General features: G+C 39.9%; 2 protein-coding genes across 3 annotated transcripts; one reads left to right on the forward strand and one right to left on the reverse strand.

Annotated features, from left to right (window-relative positions):
* The first annotated feature begins 9,184 nt into the window (after window positions 1-9,184).
* Window positions 9,185-12,368, forward strand: LOC121798398 (BTB/POZ domain-containing protein At3g19850-like). Its single transcript, XM_042197385.1, has 3 exons — window positions 9,185-9,493; window positions 9,590-10,693; window positions 11,753-12,368. The coding sequence occupies exons 1-3, from the start codon at window positions 9,431-9,433 to the stop codon at window positions 12,167-12,169; spliced, it is 1,584 nt and encodes a 527-aa protein (XP_042053319.1). The 5' UTR covers window positions 9,185-9,430; the 3' UTR covers window positions 12,170-12,368.
* On the reverse strand, window positions 12,356-17,202 carry LOC121798399. 2 transcript variants are annotated; one of them, XM_042197387.1, is made up of 12 exons: window positions 16,800-17,202; window positions 15,927-16,043; window positions 15,617-15,809; window positions 15,330-15,466; window positions 15,088-15,256; window positions 14,791-14,852; window positions 14,506-14,587; window positions 14,001-14,058; window positions 13,724-13,824; window positions 13,055-13,138; window positions 12,902-12,972; window positions 12,356-12,746 (listed from the first exon to the last, which is right to left on the reverse strand). In XM_042197387.1, the coding sequence occupies exons 1-12, from the start codon at window positions 17,129-17,131 to the stop codon at window positions 12,659-12,661; spliced, it is 1,494 nt and encodes a 497-aa protein (XP_042053321.1). In that variant the 5' UTR covers window positions 17,132-17,202; the 3' UTR covers window positions 12,356-12,658. The 2 variants fall into 2 exon arrangements, with proteins under 2 accessions (XP_042053321.1, XP_042053320.1); XM_042197386.1 differs by having other exon boundaries at window positions 15,330-15,496; window positions 16,800-17,201.
* Between the last annotated feature and the right edge of the window lie 3,463 nt (window positions 17,203-20,665).

Raw genomic sequence — 20,665 nt, forward strand, 5'->3', positions numbered from 1 at the left:
GTTGTGGCCTGAGATGGGATTGCAGGGTTAGAGGAGTTATGGCCTGAGACTCAAATTTATGGAAATAATGATGTGGAGAGGACATGAGCCTAAATTGAAGACGGGGTTGGGGTGCTCTTAGACTAGTGAAATAGGCCGGGCACAGACCAACCCAACTTGGCCGAGTCCCATCCAGGAGTCAAAATGGCACATGCTGAGATATTAATACGAGCCTTTGTTTTTAGTAATTTTGACTACTACACTACCAATTTATGTTGGTCTGGTTTTATCTAAAGGCTAATCTTGGCTAGAGGTCACCAATCCGAACCGAACCGGACGAACCGGCCCGGAACCGTCACCGGCGGTTCCGAACCGGAACCGGAACCGTCGGCGGCGGTTCGAACCGGCACCGGAACCGCCGGGCCGGTTCCGGGTCCCATATTTCGCCAACCGTACCCGGCGGTTCCGAACCGCCGGTTTCGCCGGAACCGCCGGTTCGGCGGATCCCGACACCTTTTCAGACCTACTTCTTAGCCTTTTCAGAAACCGCTCCCCCGGCCGCCGGTTTGGTCAGAAACCGTTGACGGAAACCGCCGGTTTCGGCTGAAAAACCGCCGGTTCCGGCGAAAACCGGCGGTTCCGGCCGCATTTTTCAAAATTTGAAATTTCAAACGGTCCTCAAAACCGCCGGTTCCACCGAAAACCGGCGGTTCGCCGTGATTTTTCAAAATTTGATTTTTTTTAATCACAATTTTCCCCTATAAATACCCCTCATCCTCTTCATTTCTACTCACCCCATTCTTGTGTTAATAAGAATTTCTCTCTCAATTTCTCTATTCTCCGTCCTCATTCTCTCAAGTTGTTTACGTTATTTGCGCTCATAATTTACTCACGTTGTTCACGTTATCATATTCACACAATCACACTACTCTCTACTCTCCACTTTGAATTTCCATAAATATCATGTCTTCATCTCGTCGTGGCGGTGATCGGGGAAAGGGACTTGCCCAAGATCAAAGTGATACTCGTCGTCGCCGTGCCCCTACTAGAGCACAAGTTGCGGAGGAGGTGGGAAGGCAAGCCGCTCTTCGAGTACAAGTAAGTTCTAATGTGTTTTATTTTTATGTTAGTATTAAATTCATTTGTGTTAGTATTTTTACTTAGTCGTATCGTATAATTTTCGTAGGAGGAAGAAGATAGAAATGCGGCCTTGTTACTTGCCCTCGGCGGGCCCGACGACGACGACCAACAAGGGGGGCATTCACATTCGGCTTCGCGGTTCGAGTACGATGTGAATCTATCGTCGGACGAAGGCGATGATGGATCGCATCAATTCCCCCCTTCTAGCACCGGCCAAGTAAGCGAAAATGATGATGAGGAGGCCGATGCTCCTCCTCCTTCCGCAGGACGACAAAAGAAGAAGATGCCTCCCAAGTTGAAATCCGATATCTTCACCAAACATTACAAGAAGGTACCGGTTGTAATTTCAAATCCTAATGATCCGACCACTACCGTGGAGACAAGTGAGTTCAAAGTATATTGCAACTATTGCGATAAAGTCTATCCCTTTGGAACCGGTGGGGGATATGGTACTCTCCATAAGCATTTGAAGACAAAACACCCCGTGGAATATGGACATACTAAGTCCCAAACCCAAATCAACTTCCCCTCCGGCTCATCGTCTCAAACAGGTACGCCACTATTTAAATATGATCCTAAAAATGTTACCGATACCATGGTAAGATGGGCGGCAATGAAACATTTGCCGTTCAATTTTTTTAATGATAGAAAATATGAAATTACTATGCAACAAGCTTTTAATGTTGCTGCAAAAAGAATTCCCCCCACTACTGCTCAAAGATCTAACAACCGTCAGTTTTTTGACAAAAAAAGGGAGATTGGAAAATTTCTATCCACCTTGGGGCACAAAGTTAATATTTGCTCCGATGTGTGGACGGATTCTTTCCAACGAAATTCCTACATGGGAATTTCATGTCATTTTATAGACAATAGTTGGTCTTTAAATAAACGTTTAATTGGTTTTAGACAATTCCCTTCCCCACACACCGCACAAGCAATTGCATCTCTAATTATTCAAGTTTTGAATGAGTATGAGTTATGCAACAAGATATTTTCGGTTGGTTTTGATAACGCAACCGCCAACACCGCAAGTATATCCGATTTAATTGCGGCTTGTTCCCCGGTGATAAGTGGTAAGTATTTTCACCAATGATGTATTTGTCATATTTTAAACTTATGTGTACAAGATGTTTTGTCTTTATGGCAAAGACATATTCAACCTATTACTACAGCTGTATCCTTGATCCACTGGAAGCCTCAAATTGGCAAGGCGTGGAAGAAGTATTGCCACTCGAAGAAAATAAGGTACACAAAGTTTACTTTAGACGTGTCTACTAGATGGAACTCTACATATGACATGTTGCAATCTACATTAGAGCATATAGATTATTTAGTTGATTTTTATAGAACTTGCCCTGTTGATGATTTGTATCTAACATCTTCTTGTTGGGAACAAAGCATGAGCTTATTTAAATTATTCAAAGGTTTTCGAAATGCCACTATGGAGTTATCGGGTGTGTATTATTGCACATCCGTTCGTGTTTTAGAACATTGCATGATCATATCACTTGGTTTTAAAACTGCAATGAAAAATTCCACAAACAATCTTGAGCTAATGTGTGTTTTATATTACATGATTGAAAAATGGCTCAAGTATTTCAATGAGATCCCAACTGTTTTTTTGCTTGACAAAGTTTTGGATCCAAAGTGGAAACTAGTTGGTACTTTCAAAATTTTAGAATTTTATTACAATAATTTAGCTTCTATTGATCTTGAACCACTCCGAGCTTTGCAAACTGACGAAGACGACGACAACTACATAAACCTTGCCCAAACATTCCAAATAAACCTCCCCCACCTCCCAAGCCTCCAAAGAAATTTTGAGTTCGACTTGCGGGCTCTCTTTCACGATTACGAAGCCAAGTACAACACTACCCACCAAGTTCGACCTAGACCCCCCCGTCAAACACATAACTTTGGCTTCTTCCAAGTTGATGACCCCGACGCCCAATCCCAATTGGCGGACCTATACGGCTTCAGCAGCGGAGGAAGGATGGCACATTCGACAAGTGAGTTAGATTTATATTTTGACTCACATTTTTCATTAAATGAGGAAGAAGGAGGTCCCGTTCCCCAACAAATCGACGTCCTAGAATGGTGGGGATCACACGAGAAAGATTTTCCAATCCTTGCATCAATGGCCAAGGAGATCTTTGCGGTTCCGGCTTCCACTGTCGCCGTCGAGTCCGCCTTTAGTGTTGGAGGCAACGTCTTGGACGACCGAAGAATTAGACTCACCGGGCAAAACATGGAAGCCACCATGTTACTTGATGATTGGTGCTCCGCCGAAATTAGAGACCAAGAACCGAATTGGGACAATCAAGTAGTACAACCCGACCAAGACTACTTCCCCGACGAAGAAGAGTAGGCGCCAATTCCTTCAATCAAGCCAAATAGGTAAGCAAGGTAAGAGAACTACGTGGACTTTGTTTCCAAAATGCAATTGAGCATTGAGGATACGTAGGCATCTCAACTTAAATTTCAACTTAAATTTTAAATTTAAGTTTAAATTTAATTTGAGCTCAAGTCCTTTTCCTTTATTTCTTTTTTCTCCCCTTTGTTTCGAATATGTAATTCTGTAAATTGTAATCAAGACTTTAAGTTTTTGTAATTTATAATTTTGAAGTTGTAATTTCTAATTTTTATGTTGTAATTTGTAATTTTAAAGTTGTAATTTGTAATTTTAAAGTTGTAATTTGTAATTTTAAAGTTGTTTGTAGTTTGCAATTTTAAAGTTGTAATTTGTAATTTTAAAGTTGTAATTTGTATCAATAAAATTGCATTTGAACATCGCTTTATTCTAATTGTATTTATGCAAATATATCTACATATTTTACTTGAATTACAAATTTAAAATGCAAAAAAAAAAAAACCGCCGAACCGGATGAACCGGCCCAAAACCGGCCCGGAACCGGGCAAACCTAGGCGGTTCCGCGGTTCACGTGAACCGGCGGTTCACGGTTCCGGAACTGGAACCGCCGATCCTTGGCCGGGCCGGTTTCGGTTCCACTTATTTTCAAACCGGAACCGGCGGTTCCGAACCGTGAACCGCCGGTTCCCGAACCGTGGTGACGTCTAATCTTGGCTACTAAACACACCTTTGATATTGTAAAGTCCAACCACGATTCATAAGAGTGTCCACAATAGGGAGGACACGGCGGCGCCGCGCCTCCCTAAGTGGTGGACACATGAGGCGCGGCGGGTGGCGGCGGACAGCACAAGGCCGACTAGTCGGCCTGGACGCGGCGGGGTGTGGAGAGCCGCGGCGGTCTATTGCACAGATCCGGCGCCGTGGCACTGGACAATATATATATATATATATATATATATATATATATATATATATATATATATATATATATATATATATATATATATATATATATAGATGTATTCATTTCCTTTTCCTATATTTCCTCCTTTTTCCTTCTTAATATCAGCCATTAGATTAGAGAAATGGACGGTCAAGATCAACATTGGGTAATTAATCCCGTGTTGCATTATTTGTCCTATTTTGTGCATTATGAGGGTACAATAGTAATCTAATAATGGCTGGAAACCGCTATGAATAATGCACCACATGGTCACGAGTAATGCATATAATTGACTATATAATGCACAATATGTGAACTGCAATGCATACGAATAAGATGTACCATGTTATGATGTTTGGACACACGTTTCTTGTTTCCCCTAAGGGTTTAATAAGCTTAGGGGCTAGGGTATAGTACGTAGACACGTATGTAATCTTCACATGGTAACGAGCAATGGATATAATTGACTATATAATGCACAATTTGTGAACTGCAATGCATACGAACAAGATGTGCTGTGTTATGATGTTTGACACACGTTTATTGTTTCCCCTAAGGGTTTAATAAGCTTAGGGGCTAGGGTATAGTACGTACGCATTAATAACAAATTATAAGACGATACGAATAATTCACCAAATTGTCACGAGTAATGGATGTTATTAACTATATAATGCACAATATGTGAACTGCAATGCATACGAATAAGATGTACCATGTTATGATGTTTGACACACGTTTCTTGTTTACCCTAAGGGTTTAATACGCTTAGGGGCTAGGGTATAGTACGTAGACATTACTAAATGCACGTATGTAATCTTCAATCCGTTGATTAACCCATATACACAATACCTCTAATAATGCATAATATACTGAGATAATGACAATTAACAGCTACATAATGCACTACCTAAACCAAATAATGCACATACGTATATTCCAATAACAACAATTTGTTAGTAATGTCTACGTACTATACCCTAGCCCCTAAGCTTATTAAACTCTTAGGGGAAACAAGAAACGTGTGTCAAACATCATAACATGGTACATCTTATTCGTATGCATTGCAGTTCACATATTGTGCATTATATAGTTAATAACATCCATTACTCGTGACAATTTGATGAATTATTCGTATCGTTTTATAATTTGTTATTAATGCGTACGTACTATACCTTAGCCCCTAAGCTTATTAAACCCTTAGGGGAAACAAGAAACGTGTGTCAAACATCATAACACAGCACATCTTGTTCGTATGCATTGCAGTTCACAAATTGTGCATTATATAGTCAATTATATCCATTACTCGTTACCATGTGAAGATTACATACGTGTCTACGTACTATACCCTAGCCCCTAAGCTTATTAAACCCTTAGGGGAAACAAGAAACGTGTGTCCAAACATTATAACATGGTACATCTTATTCGTATGCATTGCAGTTCACATATTGTGCATTATATAGTCAATTATATGCATTACTCGTGACCATGTGGTGCATTATTCGCAGATACCAAAATGTGGCAGTTACTTTTCCGTCAAATGTCAATAATAACCCTGTAATGCATACAACCACCTTCTATAATGCAACACGGAACCAGTTTTATAGAATCAATCTGATCCGTTGATGCCTTAGATCTAACGCGTAATATTAAGAAGGAAAAATGATCTAAGATGTGAAAAGGAGAATAACGCTCCCCTATATATATATATATATATATATATATATATATATATATAGGGTTGCGTTAAAGATAGAACCATTCTTAAGTGTAGAACCTAGAACTCTACATATTTTATTTATTGGATGAGGAAAAAATGACGGTCAAGATTAAAAATCATACATATTAGACTATGTTTTCACGACATTCCGGACTCAACATGTGAAAAAACTCACATGTTGATGGAAGAATGAATGAAACGAAGAAGAGTCCATGCATGCTTTATTTTTTCACTTATCTGCATTCACACATTAATAATAGTTTTGGTTGTAATGGGAAGTTGTTGTGCAAATCAACACCATTGGATTAAAATATCTAACGACCTCCGTTTGGCATTTGTTCTACGTTTAAGAATGGTTCTACGTTTAAGAATGATTCTATCTTGATCACAATCCTATATATATATATATATATTTTAATTTTCGTTTGTTTTTAATAAATACTCCCTTCCACAATTTATTTTCTTTCCGATAATTTTATTCACATTGAATTAAAATATACCAACAATTGAAAATTAAAATGTGTCCAAATAAAAAGTGTCCACTATTACTTTGGATACTTTTTTTTTCGCTGTTGACAAATAAAAGTGATTTGTCCACCAATGTGTCCTACCTATTGTGGAGACTCTAAGGGCTATATTTATTTATAAGGGCTACTCTTTCTTTCCATATTTATAGGGGGGGAGAACAAATTAACAATTAAACCTAAATTGCTGGTACGAGTCCATTAATAAATTCAGACGCGTAAAATTCAATCAATCATTTTATTCCGACTTCCCTTTTGATTGTGCCAACTGAAGGATTTATTTAATTTATTAAAGAGGTAGTATGTGTCTCCACGGGTCTTTTTTATTTATAAAAAACAATACAGATACATTTAATTGGGCCATAATAAATACTATCTTTTATCAATTCCGAGTAAATTTCTGTCATATTGTTCTCTATATTTTAATACTACTAAAGCCGTTCATTTAAAATTTGACATTTTAAAAAGGAAGGCCTTTTATGATTTGATGAAATAATAATATGGATACTGATTTGAGGGACAATGAAAGCATAATTATTGGTTTCTTCTTAGACCACACAAAATTATTACTATGCGTTTTCATTATTGATTAATTTAAAAAAGAATTAAGATATGACCTCAAGAAATGATTAAGATGTATATTCCCATCGATGGAATCTAATTCATGTAAAGGCAAGGCATATAGGATCTAAACATAAACTAATTACCTTTTGAACATACGTGTATAACATGGTGATTTATTGCTTTGATTCTTTTGTCCCATTAATTGTTGGATATTCCAATCGACCTCCATTTAAATTTTTGTTTATTTTATGAAGCAATAATCACTTGAAAATCATCACCATCACCTATAAAGCTATGTATATACTACGTCCGTTTAAAAAAATAGACAAAGTTATAAATGACACGAGTTTAAATTCACAATCAAAAATAGATAGTCATTATTTCTCAATGAGTATCATATATAAAGAATTTTAAACTTTATGCAATTTGAATCTCAATAATACGACTTGAAAAAAATCGACAAATTCTAAAACTCAATAAAAGAAAAGATAACATGAATGTATGCTTAACAAAAAAAAAGGCATATATGTCAATCTTCCTTAATCCTTATCACTATCGTCCATTCGTCCCACAAAGTATCAAGACTCCGTGGGGCTTGTGATGACCGAGCAGGCGGTGGGCGGGCGGGGCTGCACGATGCTGTCTAGGCTGGCGGAGTCGCATGTTGGGCTGCCTGGTTGGGCTGATGTTGAGGCTTCCATCGTATAGGTTGTATGTGTATCACTATATATGCTTCATTATCAACTAATTGAAATACTATTATATTGAAATTTGAAAACGACAATCATCTCAAATTGCGGAACAAGATGGTTCAATATTGTTCGCCTCAAAAATATTTTGATGAGCTGTATTTTTATAATTCATAAAACTAAACTTTCACATTAACATAAATCCAAATAGAAACTGAGTCGCAAGTTCAATGGTAAAATGATAATCGTATATGTAACATAAAAGTTATAAATCAGGTAAGCATAAAAATACAATAAGTTGGAGCATGGAGTTGGAAATTGGACCCAAAATAATCCAAATAAATATTATAGGGCCCCTTCCTAAGTTTCACATGTTCATGAGGTGCTTTTCCACGTAGAGACAAAGCAAGTGACCATCATAAATGTGATGCTGCTTCACAAACAATTTTGCAATTACACTTTCAGCCTTTTTGACTCTACAGAATTTGTCTAAATATATTTTACTAATTTCCCTACATTTTCTTGTATATATGTTCAGTGCACTCTAAGAATAATGCATATAGCAGAAAAGGATAAAAACAAAATATAATCCGTCCATCCCAAAAATAATTTTCCTTTGTCATTTTAGTTAGTATCACAAAAACAGTCCACTTTCTATTTTAGAAAACTTTTTGGCCATTCATTATATTAGTGAGTCTTACTATCCACTAAAACTAGTTCAATTGCTTTTCTCTTTTTTCTCTCATGTTTTTGTCAATTCCGTGTTAAAACTTATGTCACCCCAAAGTCCTATTTTTAGGGTACGAAGGGAGTATCATATTTTACTACACTTTCCATATTTATCTTCCCATGACATACAAATTCCCTACATATCATGATATCACATACACTACAGTCAATTTTAATTAATGATATTCACAAAATATGGTTCATTAGTTGGTATATATATCATCATATTCTGAAATGCAAAACTTAAAAGGGTGTGGTGTGGTCGAGTGACATGGACTCGTCTATCTTTAAGTAAATGGTCTTAATTCGATCCTTGCCTTAAGGTAAGTAGCAACCTTAATTAACTCCTTGAGTCAACTATCCCACCCTTTAATGATAATCTGAAACGCGAGAATCTACATTATGTTATCTATGATCTATCCACTTGGAATTGAAAGAGAAACCACAGATTTGAGCGATAATTTCAACCCTATCCCCAAAACAAATTCATTTTACAATGATACAAAAAACAGTAGGGCAATAAAAACAAATTAGTATAATTTTTTTTTAAAAAAAAAACGTCAAGAATGTCATATATGCATCACTTTCTATATTTATACCATACACAGCTCCACTGGCTCGTGATGTTGCAGAAAAAATCAGCCTTGAGCACCTCACACACACACACACATATTAACACAATCACCAATCTATATATATAGAGAGAGAGGTGAGCTTGTAGTTGTACAACTACAAGTTACAAAATCATCATTTAATGCAAAGCAGATTCCCACCATGTCAGAAATGTGGCATCTCCAAATTCTCATCAATGGCCAACACACATTCTTCCTCTCCGAGGTAACTAGTCTAGTAATTAACAACCTTCCATAAATGTGTGTTGTGTTAATATCTATACCCACAGTAGTATAAATATGGAGTATTTGTTTTTCGCAGAGGATTCTATCCAAATATTCTGGCAAGCTGAGGAAGATAGTGAAGCAAGAGAAGAGAACTACTCAGATCAGGAGCTCCGGCATCGACATCGCCGAATTCCCCGGTGGCGCTGCCGGATTCGAACTCGTCTCGAGATTCTGCTACAACAACGGCACCCTATCCATCAACGTCTCCAACGTCGCCCTCCTGCATTGCTGCGCAGTCTTCCTAGGCATGACGGAGAAGCAATCTCCATTCAATCTCTTAGCTCAAACCGAGCAATTCCTTCAGGAAATCTTCCACTGGTCATGGAACGACGTCGTCGCCAGCCTCAAGAGCTGCGATCCTTTCCTCGACTACGCCCACACCTGCGGCCTCGTCGACAAGCTGATGTCATCTCTTCTAGCAAAGATCGCCCAGAATTCACACGTCAATTTCCTCTCCGTCTCATCCTCCTCTTCCTCGTCCTCCCCCGACACTGATCGGAGCTCTAGTTCTCCGTCGTCGCGGAAACCTTATGCGTGGTGGTTCCAAGATATGGCGACTTTGACCCCTAAAATCATTCATTATTTTCTTAAAGCATTAGGCTTGTACGGAGCCGAAAACAGCAATTTAGTCATCACGAGATTCCTACTGCAATATCTGAAAACCAACGGCGGCGGGATCAGGCCGGTTCGGGCGGAGTACTGGGGGCTGGCCGACACGGCGGTGCACGGGGTGGTGGTGATAGGGAGGAGTGCGTTCTCCTGCAGGGGGCTTTTTTGGGTGCTAAAGCTGGTCTCGGGGCTGGGGATCAGCCGGGAGAGGAGGGCGGCGCTGGAGCGGCTGATCGGAGGGATGCTCGATCAGGCGAAGCTGGATGACCTTCTGGTGTCCGGCGGGGGAGGAGGGGTGTATGATGTGAATTTGGTGGTGAGGCTGATCAGATTGTTTGTGTATCACTATGAAGACATGTCGATGGAGAGGATGGTGAAATTAGGGTTTATGATTGATATGTATTTGGGGGAGATTGGGCCTGATCCTGCCCTCAAATTGCCTAAGTTTCTTGCTGTTGCTGAGAGCTTGCCTGACTGTGCAAGGGATTCTTTTGATCATGTTTATACAGCAATTGATATATATCTTCAGGTAATTACAATATTGTTAAGCATTTTCATTTCTTCATGATTATATCAGTCTGTGTTTGTGTGTAATTCAATGTATAGTGTTGGATGTGGAATTTGTGGTGTGGGATGGCTGGGGACAGAAACAAATGCATAACATTGACATACAAGACAAAGGGACTTCCTGACTTTGAATTATTGCTCTTGAAACCCACTAATATGGCTGACAGACTACGTCACCACTTTAAATCTTTTGAAGTTGGACAAATTTTTGAGTTTTTGTTTGCCATTGGTTAAGGTTCAATTGTTTGAGTGAGTTGTGTTTAAGCCTAACTCTTCTCTTCTCTTCTCTTCTTTGCCAGGATGTACTACATCTCTTAATTAGTGAGGTGAATTGATTTGTTTTCTCCTTAGTTGTTGTGTGTAGTGTAGTTGTGTATGTGATTATATCTGCCTGTGAATCCTACAACTGTTTAGACAGTACTAATTGTCATTATCTAACCAAAACAAAAGGCTTAATATTCCATGACTCATGTTGTCCACTAATTAAAACCTGCCAGCAGCTTTTTGTTTGTCAGCAATGGAACCAGACCTATTAGTATAATAGTAGCATTGCCTTTATATTCCTCCTATTTTATTATTTTGTCTAATTAAACAAGTGTATATATTGTATTAGCAATATATGCATGGTACATACTTAAGAAATGATATATACAATTTGTAGTATCACGGGACACTACTCGTTGTTTCCTAGTACAAATAGTTGCTATTTTATATATTTTGTGGAGTACTATATGTTGCTAATTTTTTTTTATTGTGTGGGTTTTAATGTGTTTGACTGCCTGAATCTTATTTAGCATGCCGTGAGGGGTAGGTATTATATAAGCTTGATCTTCCATAGAAAAAGACAATAGAAGTCACGTTACATAGTTTCTTATTTATTGGACGTTTTCGATAGATTGATTGCATCTGTGACCGCCCAATTTTCTTAGTCATGACAAATTTTTGTGACACAGTAAATGCAACCATTATTATTGATTAGGTAATTAATCCAAGAAATAATAATGTGTTTTTTTATATGCAGGCCCATCCCTCTCTTTCCTTAGAGGAGAGATCAAGGCTGTGCAGATGTCTAAACTACGAGAAGCTAAGCCTCGAAGCCTGCAAGGACTTGGCCAAGAACCCTCGGATACCTCCAAGAATCGCGATCCAAGCACTATCTTGTCAACGTTGCAACGTTCCAAGTGAGAACACTGAGTTTGTGGTCGAAGATCACAATTTTGGCAGAAAAGATCATCAGCTGGTGGTGTACAAAAACAACGAGACTGAGACTGAGACAGAGTGCTCGAGCGAAGACAAGGAGGGGATGAAGACGAATCTGGAGAGGATGCAGTGGCGAGTGGTGGAGCTGGAGAAAGTGTGCAGAGAGATGAAGGGTCAGATGGCAAGAATGGTGAAGCTTGCTCCTCAACATAATAGACCACTTCCCAGATTGTGCTAAGTGCTAACCCCTTCCTATACACATTATCATACATTACATACCTTGTTTGCTTCCTATTTTGTTTTCTGGAAACAGAATCTCTCCACTTCAAATTGTAATCCTGTTTGTAAATTCTTTTTGAATGCCACCTATAATTTTGATTTTCATCCAAGAAAACGCAAGACAGTAAAATGACACAATCTTTCGTTTTTCTTGTGAACTTCTGATCAACTTTCCATTAAGGTGGGATTACGATGTTCATCCGTTTCCTCTACAGAGAACAAAGGAAAGCTGATATCAGCATGGAGCTACACAACACTACAAGCCTTCTCCCCCTTTTCCTATCTCTGCCTCTAAACTAGAGCATACAACCAAATAATTACTACTACTATGTAACATATGCAGCCTCCGAGACAGGACAGGACATATTCCTCCATGCTATATTTCAAAATCAAATTTAGGTCTCTACCATCAGCTGCTGGTCTGAACTGGTTCAGATACACACCTGTCCTATGAATCATTGGAACCTGTCATTTTTCTCAAGGACCGGTACTGTAGGCGGACATTTTCCCCAGTCTCAATAATCTTAAGCAAATACCTTCATAAAATGCACTTTACCATCATCAATCACCTCAAAGAATCGGTACAATACCATGCAATTAACAAGGGTCCTATCAGAGTAATTGAAAAATATGCCCTGGTTCTGAATCAAATAAACCAATCAACGTTATAGGGGTTGTCTATGCAACTAACCAGCCATTAAGACATTGTGAAGTTATCACTGCTTCCTTGCCAACAAACTTATCAGGTGTCCGCCTGTTGCCCTGTACGATATTGCATGGTATCTTCAGCAAGGTGTTTGTAAATGAAACATAAGTGATGAAACCAGCGGACTTGATAGTTTACCTTGATAATAACCTTTTCATTAACTGAGAAAGGATATTGTACACCTCTATGCGATCCATTTTCTGGAGTGATATCGCCATTTTCCTGGAGTTGCAAAATTAATAAGACAAAATATACAGGAAAAGATAGGCAAAGAAGACTCATTATTCAAGAGTCCAAAACTGTAAATGACGGCAAAACTGCATACATACGATAAAGATCATATACTTTCTAGAAATTGAAATATCCATATAAAATATTTCTCATATATCCAGATTCCAGAACTGTAGAAATAATACTACAACTCTTGATAAGAAGCTTCAAGACATTAAATGAACTGATAACTAGATCAACTCCTTTTATGTTTGTTAAGACAGGACTAGGACTAAAAGTCAAAATCCAAACTTTCTTCTAACTTTATTTAGGAAGAAAGGTGGAAGCTTATACAGAAAAAGGTACAACTAGGGAGTCATGGTAATGTAGTCATTGTTTGGGAGTATCCATAAAAAAATGAATATCCTTGCAGGTTATTGACATGATATAAAACCGCATATAATGGCATGACAGATTGGAGATCTGGCCAAAAAATTAAGCAATTGAAGTTTAAATTGGTTATGTTCTTATATTCATGATACATTTTTAAGTACTATATACACAAACAAAGTTAGTTAAAGCAAATACAAAATTTACCCTGTGCTCGTTTGCTTCTTTCCTGCGTTTCCGCAGAGCTGCAGTATGGAATAGTCTGCGTTCATCCTCTTGCTTGACTGCTACAGCTGCAGCTCTCAAAGCTGTATATATATCAGAGGCAATCATCATTAAAACCAACAAAGAATATAAGCAGCCTAAACTGGAGAAATTTCAGACAACATGCAGATTGCTTTTTCCTAATAGTTTTCATTCCAAGGGTGTGGGTGTGGTTGTGTGTGTGTGTATGAGAGAGAGAGAGAGAGAGAGTATACATTACCGTGATTAGGGATCAATGACCCAGAATCGATTTCTACATTGCAGAGTGTGCATCTAGACTGTAATGGCACAAAAACTGAGTCACGGCAATTCACAAAGTGTAAGCCAAATAATTTTAAGCATATAGCATAGTAGAAAGAGTAAACTGGAAACAAATATTAGCATAGAAATTATGTAAACAGAATGAGCTCATCGGTCCAATACTTCATGCCTAAAACTTTTCAAAGTCTAGTTCGGCCCTTCCCATCAGCTTAATGTTTTCCTTAAGAAGATAAGCTATGGTCTAACTAGGAAACCTATCCGCCTACAGCTAAGAAGATAAGTGCCAGTTCAAGAGGATTGCATCCAAGACATACAAACGCCCTACTTATGACTGTTTGGTTTAAACTGTAAATGTAACTTCTGAACACACGCAGCACACAAGTGACAGATGCTTCAGGTTTTGCAATAGAATCCCAGGAAAAGAGAGATAAGACACCCAAAGATACATCGTTGTCTCCACTTACAGTTTCTACGACTTTTCTCAGCATAAGACCACCAAATGAATGTCCACAAGAAACTAGCGTAGCATCCTCAAGGTATGAGCCACTGGAGAATCCTCGAATTCAAACAGCAAATTTAGAATGAAGATTTATACAGTGAAAACAAAATATCCACAGATATCATGATTTTGATAGACTGGAGAAATGTTTGGCACAACATAAAATAGATTAATACAATATTTATATTAGATATGAACCACATAAGATGTAATGAAAGTAGTAGATTCGATGCAAGGTGGTCTAACTTACGATATGGGATCTGAGAGCACACTTCTTAGTGATGGCTCCCTATTCAAATTATCTGCAGGTACCTGTTGAAGCAGATTCAAACTGAGAATAGAGATCTCATCACATGCTTCACTCAAACTACACCATTTTCTAGAAAATTGATCTAGAGGATCAAACTATAGGCAGTTGAAAAAAGAAACCAACTCATCCTAAAGAAGTCACACTGCGATTAAATCAGGTGGAAGTAAAGTAACTGAGCTGAACTAAGTCATTTGTCACACAAATTTAAACACATAGGAGTCTTCAAGAACTGCTTACATAATCAGCATGGTTACACAATATGTCTTCCTCGGCAGAGAGATCATCCATGAACTGGCTTACAGATATTGGCACATAGCTTTGAGGAATCACATGCCCAGCTGCTGCAATTGGCGTACAATCCAGAATTGCATTGCTTTGTGGCAGTAGCCTAAATGCCAGTGATGTCCTGGATATATACAGTTAGCCCTCTCGTAAAGCAAATCATGTGTTACCAACAAAACAACTTCCAGGATATTTACCTTCCACCACAATGTGGGATCAGAGAGTTATCAGAGATGACCCTATAGGAAGCAGCAGGCCGGTGTCCTGCAGTGGCATGGCTGAGAGCCTTTCCTGTAAGCAGTAAAAGGTCCCCAGGAGACAAGCTACTATCTGCCTGGTACCAACGCCCATTGGAGTCACAAACCTATGGTTGGAAGAATGAATAACTCAAAGAGAAGAAGAATGTCTAGATTTGAACATATGCATGGAAGATCCAGACCAAGTAACCAAAACCGCAATTGCACATTAAAGATATGAAATATACCTGAAGATCAGGAGCATCTGATGATATCAGCATTAACAAACCCTTCTCCACTTCGCAATTTGAAGCATGCTTTCCTCCCACAGGTGCAATTTTCCCTTGTTGCGAGGATACCTGGGAAAATGTGGCAACAAGAATTGATGAAGACAGCTCGCCAGCAGGCAATGGGCTATCATCAAGCAAGTGACTGAAGACACTGAAAATAGAAAGGTTTCAAGAATATGCTAGTAAGAGCAAACAAAAAATGCTACTGTGGCGCAAATAACAGTAAATGAAAAAAAAATGGAGGGAGAGATGGGGACACTATGCTTACTCGCTTCGTAGCTGAAGATGCCTAGATATAGCACATAAAGCAGCACCAGCAGCCCTTCCCATGCATCTGAAGATGTCAGTCAAGCATGGAGGGGATGAATCTACATCTTCCAGAGGCCTGTGCAAAATTTGGAATATCAATATGTTAGATGAAAGTCATGCAACATAAACAAAGTTGACTGTGTCTGATGAACATAACAGAAAGGGAAACAGCATTGAGAAACTCACAAATAGATTAACTTAATTGACTATAAAATGGGAGAATGATTTGGTTTCATTGCTTGGAAAGTGAACAACTAATGTATGCACTAAAACAATTTATATGAATATCAGAAAATGAAATGGAAAACTAAATGCAAGCAGATAAAGTATAAATTATACTCCTAGTACCATATTTGAATATGGCTGGACACTTGCTATCTTAATGCATAGACTTTAATATTTTATATGCGTGGCAAGATAAGAATCTAGAAGATTTTAATTCTAAAGTAAAATGAGATGATAAACAATAAGAGCATATAAAGAGTAAAAAAGGTTCTGAGCTGTACATCCACTAGAATTAACCAATTTCAGAAGTTTCACTTAAGTAAATTAAACGTCCTAAATAGTCCACATTGACATTTTTGTTCTCGCCATGCCCAAATTCTCAAAGACAAGACCAATCATGAAATCCAAAAAAATAACTGGTATACGTACTCAGCATCTTAAAATTTCAGGAATTTAACAGTATCATATAAATCACTAATAAGGGAGTATTAACATATAATAATAACAACAGCCGTTACCACAGACACTTGCCGACCACTGTAAGTCTGTAACTAACTAAATTCCAAAAAAAAGTAGTACTATAGTAAAAAGAAGTGCGAGAGATAACCTTCCAGCCCTGTAGGTGTAAACTCCTCGGCCGCCCTTCCTGGTGCGGAAGTAGAGGCGGGCAGACTCGAGGGCGCAGAGGAGCAAGGCAGCATCGTCGGAGCCGAGCTCAATGATGGCAGCGTTGTGGCGCGTGAGGGAGGTGGACAAGGCATCCACGGCCCTTAAGTAGGGAGCCATGGGAGCTCCATCGTAGGGCAAGATGTCAGCGAGGCGAACTCTGGAAGGCGCTGCAAGAGAGAGTGGGGACGGTGAAGGGAGGCCGTGGTTCTGTGGGGATCTAATACTACCAACGGCGACGGGCGGATTGCCGTGATTCATCATCGCCACCATCGATCATTGTTTTGCGGCATCAATACAAAAGGCTGAATTTGCCAATTTGGGGATTGGTTTGGCCTCTGGGGTTTTGGAAACTATGCTTTTAGATCACTTGCCCACACTCCACAGTGGACGGTGGTCCCGACCCAAAAACACCTCATGTCACGTCATAAGGTCTCACTGTACTGCCACGTTATAAGGACATCCCACTGCTCAATGGCGGGCATCCCCAAGAACATCCCGACGGACATCAACAATAATAAAAATTCACAAATTCACCAAATTAAACAATTTACGGAATTAAATAATTTACGTAATTAAAATTTCGACACGGACAAAGAAAGTGCAATAATAATTTCATTAAATAAAAAAAATACATTTCAACAAAAAAAAAGTCTAGACAAATTACATTATAAATATCAACGACGACCCATCCGCGTTCATAACTCTTCAATTATATCGATCGGCCTCTTCATGGGGTATCCCCATACGTACATTGGCGGTTGCCATGCCGCGGACATCCCGACAGACATCCACAATAATAAAAATTCACAAATTCACCAAATTAAATAATTTACGGAATTAAACAATTTACGGAATTAAAATTTCGACACGAATACGGACGGAGAAAGTGCAATGATAATTTCATTAAATAAAAAAAATACATTTCAACAAAACAAAAGTCTAAACAAATTACATTATAAATATCAACGACGACCCATCTGCGTCCATAGCTCTTCAATTATATCGATCGGCCTCTTCATAGGGTATCCCCATACGTACATTGGCGGTTGCCACACCGTGGATTGGACCGGCAGCATCAACATCAACATTGGCTCAATCAGTCAGTGTTGGACCTTCATCTTTTTTTAAAAAAATTAACTCCTATATAAGGGAGGAAATTACAAATAAACTCATATACTATAGATATGAGGAAATTACAACTGATGTCAAGAGTGCTCGAACTCGGCACCTCATGCAATAATGTCTAAGCTCCTTGCCGCTAAGACAAAGGCTCTGGACTGGACCTTCATCTTCGACAATCATGTTGTGCATGATAATACATGCGTACATGATATCAGCGATGCTGTCAATATACCACAGCCGTGATGGACCATTCACTGCCGCCCATCGAGCCTTGTGCACACCAAATGCCTGCTCCACATCCTTGCGCGCTGCCTCCTGACGACCTGCAAAATAGATCTTCTTTTCGTCTGTTGCGCATCTGATCGTCTTCACAAAGACGGGCCACATAGGGTATATCTCATCTGCCAAATAATAGCTCATATTGTGTTGGTTGCCGTTAGCGACGAAACTGACGGCCGGACCAACGGCCATGCACTGGTCGTTGAAAAGGGGCAACGACTGGAGGACGTTGATGTCGTTGTTCGACCCGGCTACTCCAAAATATGCATGTCAAATCCACAGTCGGTAGTCAGCTACTACTTCAAGGATCATCGTGGGATTCTTGCCCTTGAAACCGGTAGTGAACACCCCTTTCCAGGCGGCGGGACAGTTCTTCCACTCCCAATGCATACAATCTATGCTGCCCAACATTCCCGGAAAACCGTGCCGACTCACGTGCATATCCATCAGAGCCTGGCAATCTTCAGGGGTAGGCTTCCGAAGATACCTATCCCCGAATATCTCCCTAACGCCCTCATAATAATACTTCAGACATTCGCGGGCAGTCGTCTCGCCGATGTGGAGGTACAGGTACTCATCGAACATGTCGGTCGCACCTCCGTATGCCAGCTGCTTGATTGCGGCAGTGCACTTCTGTATGGGCGTGTGGCCGGGTTTACCAACCGCATCCTCCCTCATCCTGAAATACTCGTATCGACGCTCTAAAGCGCCCACCATATGCAGAAATAGCGGACGATGTATCCTAAAACGTCGCTGGAACATGTTTTCCCCAAACCGCGGCTCTGGAGCGAAGTAGTCCTCATACAACCGACGGTGTGCAGCGATGTAGTCCCGGGGTACTATAGTTCGACGATAGATGGGTCGAGGTACGGCTGGTGTTGCTGCATGGCCGGTTGTATCGCACGATTTATCTCCTTGGACGTAACGGCCCGCAACTGTTCTTTAATTCGTCGGCGTACGTCATCAGCACCCCTTTCCAGGCGGCGGGACAGTTCTTCCACTCCCAATGCATACAATCTATGCTGCCCAATATTCCCGGAAAACCGTGCCGACTCACGTGCATATCCATTAGAGCCTGGCAATCTTCAGGGTTAGGCTTCCGAAGATACCTATCCCCGAATATCTCCCTAACGCCCTCATAATAATACTTCAGACATTCGCGGGCAGTCGTCTCACCGATGTGGAGGTACAGGTACTCATCGAACATGTCGGTCGCACCTCCGTATGCCAGCTGCTTGATTGCTGCAGTGCACTTCTGTATGGGCGTGTGGCCGGGTTTACCAACCGCATCCTCCCTCGTCCTGAAATACTCGTATCGACGCTCTAAAGCGCCCACGATATGCAGAAATAGCGGACGATGCATCCTAAAACGTCGCTGGAACATGTTTTCCCCAAACCGCGGCTCTGGAGCGAAGTAGTCCTCATACAACCGACGGTGTGCAGCGATGTAGTCCCGGGGTACTATAGTTCGACAATGGATGGGTCGAGGTACGGCTGGTGCTGCTGCAAGGCCGGTTGTATCGCACGATTTATCTCCTTGGACGTAACGGCCTGCAACTGTTCTTTAATTCGTCGGCGTACGTCATCAGAACTCGCACCACTACCACTACCACTAGCCATTTTGGATATATAAAAGAAACGTAGAGAGAGAGAGAAACTCGTTAAAACAAGTGGTGCGAATGAAATGAAGTTCAACGAGTCGGGACGTCCGTCGTGGCACTGCAATGGCGGACGTCCCCGGAATGTCGTGGAACTCCGGTGTCCGCAACGCACGTCCGCGTCCGCCTCCCTGCTGCCTAATGGCGGACGTCCCGCGCGGACTTCTGGCACGCCGGTCGGACGTCCGTCGGGACGGCCGCTGTTGAGGATGCTCTAATTGCTATATTTACCAAATAATCGTCTTAATTAAATTCGAATTAAAATAAATATAAATGGCTTTTATTAATGCACCGTGAAAATAAAATGAACATTTAATTTAAAAATAAATAAAAGAGTAAGTTGTGTGTAGCTAGCACACTAAAAAATATTCCAGTAAAGTAAATTGTAGAGTAAAAATATATTAAGATAAAAGTTGATCAATTTCATTTTTAATGTACGAGGATTGCTATTGGGACTCTTGCTCACTTTCCTTGAACAAAAACCTAAAATATAATAGTGTCGGTTCGAGTCCTTCATGACGCGATCTTTAAGTTTATATTTATTTACCCACACTAAAATGTAACAAGTAAATGAATTTGACTATAAAATATACGTAGTATATAAATATCAATCATTTCCAACTCATATCTCTGCATTCAAATTTGTGTGGAACATTAGGTTTTGGAGATTTCTCCTCTTTAATACGGTTAGTTGTTGAAAGCTTTCTCCGGCAGCAATAGATCGGTAGTGCATATTATGGGAAGC

The sequence above is a fragment of the Salvia splendens genome, chromosome 4 (assembly GCF_004379255.2).
Source record: "Salvia splendens isolate huo1 chromosome 4, SspV2, whole genome shotgun sequence".
Lineage (NCBI taxonomy): Eukaryota > Viridiplantae > Streptophyta > Magnoliopsida > Lamiales > Lamiaceae > Salvia > Salvia splendens.

Bases quoted from the DNA above. Each gene is read 5' to 3' on its own strand.
- LOC121798398 (XM_042197385.1), top strand. From the start codon at position 9,431: ATGTCAGAAATGTGGCATCTCCAAATTCTCATCAATGGCCAACACACA. The intron at 9,494-9,589 runs GTAACTAGTCTA...TGTTTTTCGCAG, and splicing joins ACACATTCTTCCTCTCCGAG to AGGATTCTATCCAAATATTC. The intron at 10,694-11,752 runs GTAATTACAATA...TTTTATATGCAG, and splicing joins CAATTGATATATATCTTCAG to GCCCATCCCTCTCTTTCCTT.
- LOC121798399 (XM_042197386.1), bottom strand. From the start codon at position 17,131: ATGGTGGCGATGATGAATCACGGCAATCCGCCCGTCGCCGTTGGTAGT. The intron at 15,257-15,329 runs GTAAATATCCTG...GTATATATCCAG, and splicing joins ATCCCACATTGTGGTGGAAG to GACATCACTGGCATTTAGGC. The intron at 14,059-14,505 runs GTAAGTGGAGAC...GTGCCATTACAG, and splicing joins TGAGAAAAGTCGTAGAAACT to TCTAGATGCACACTCTGCAA.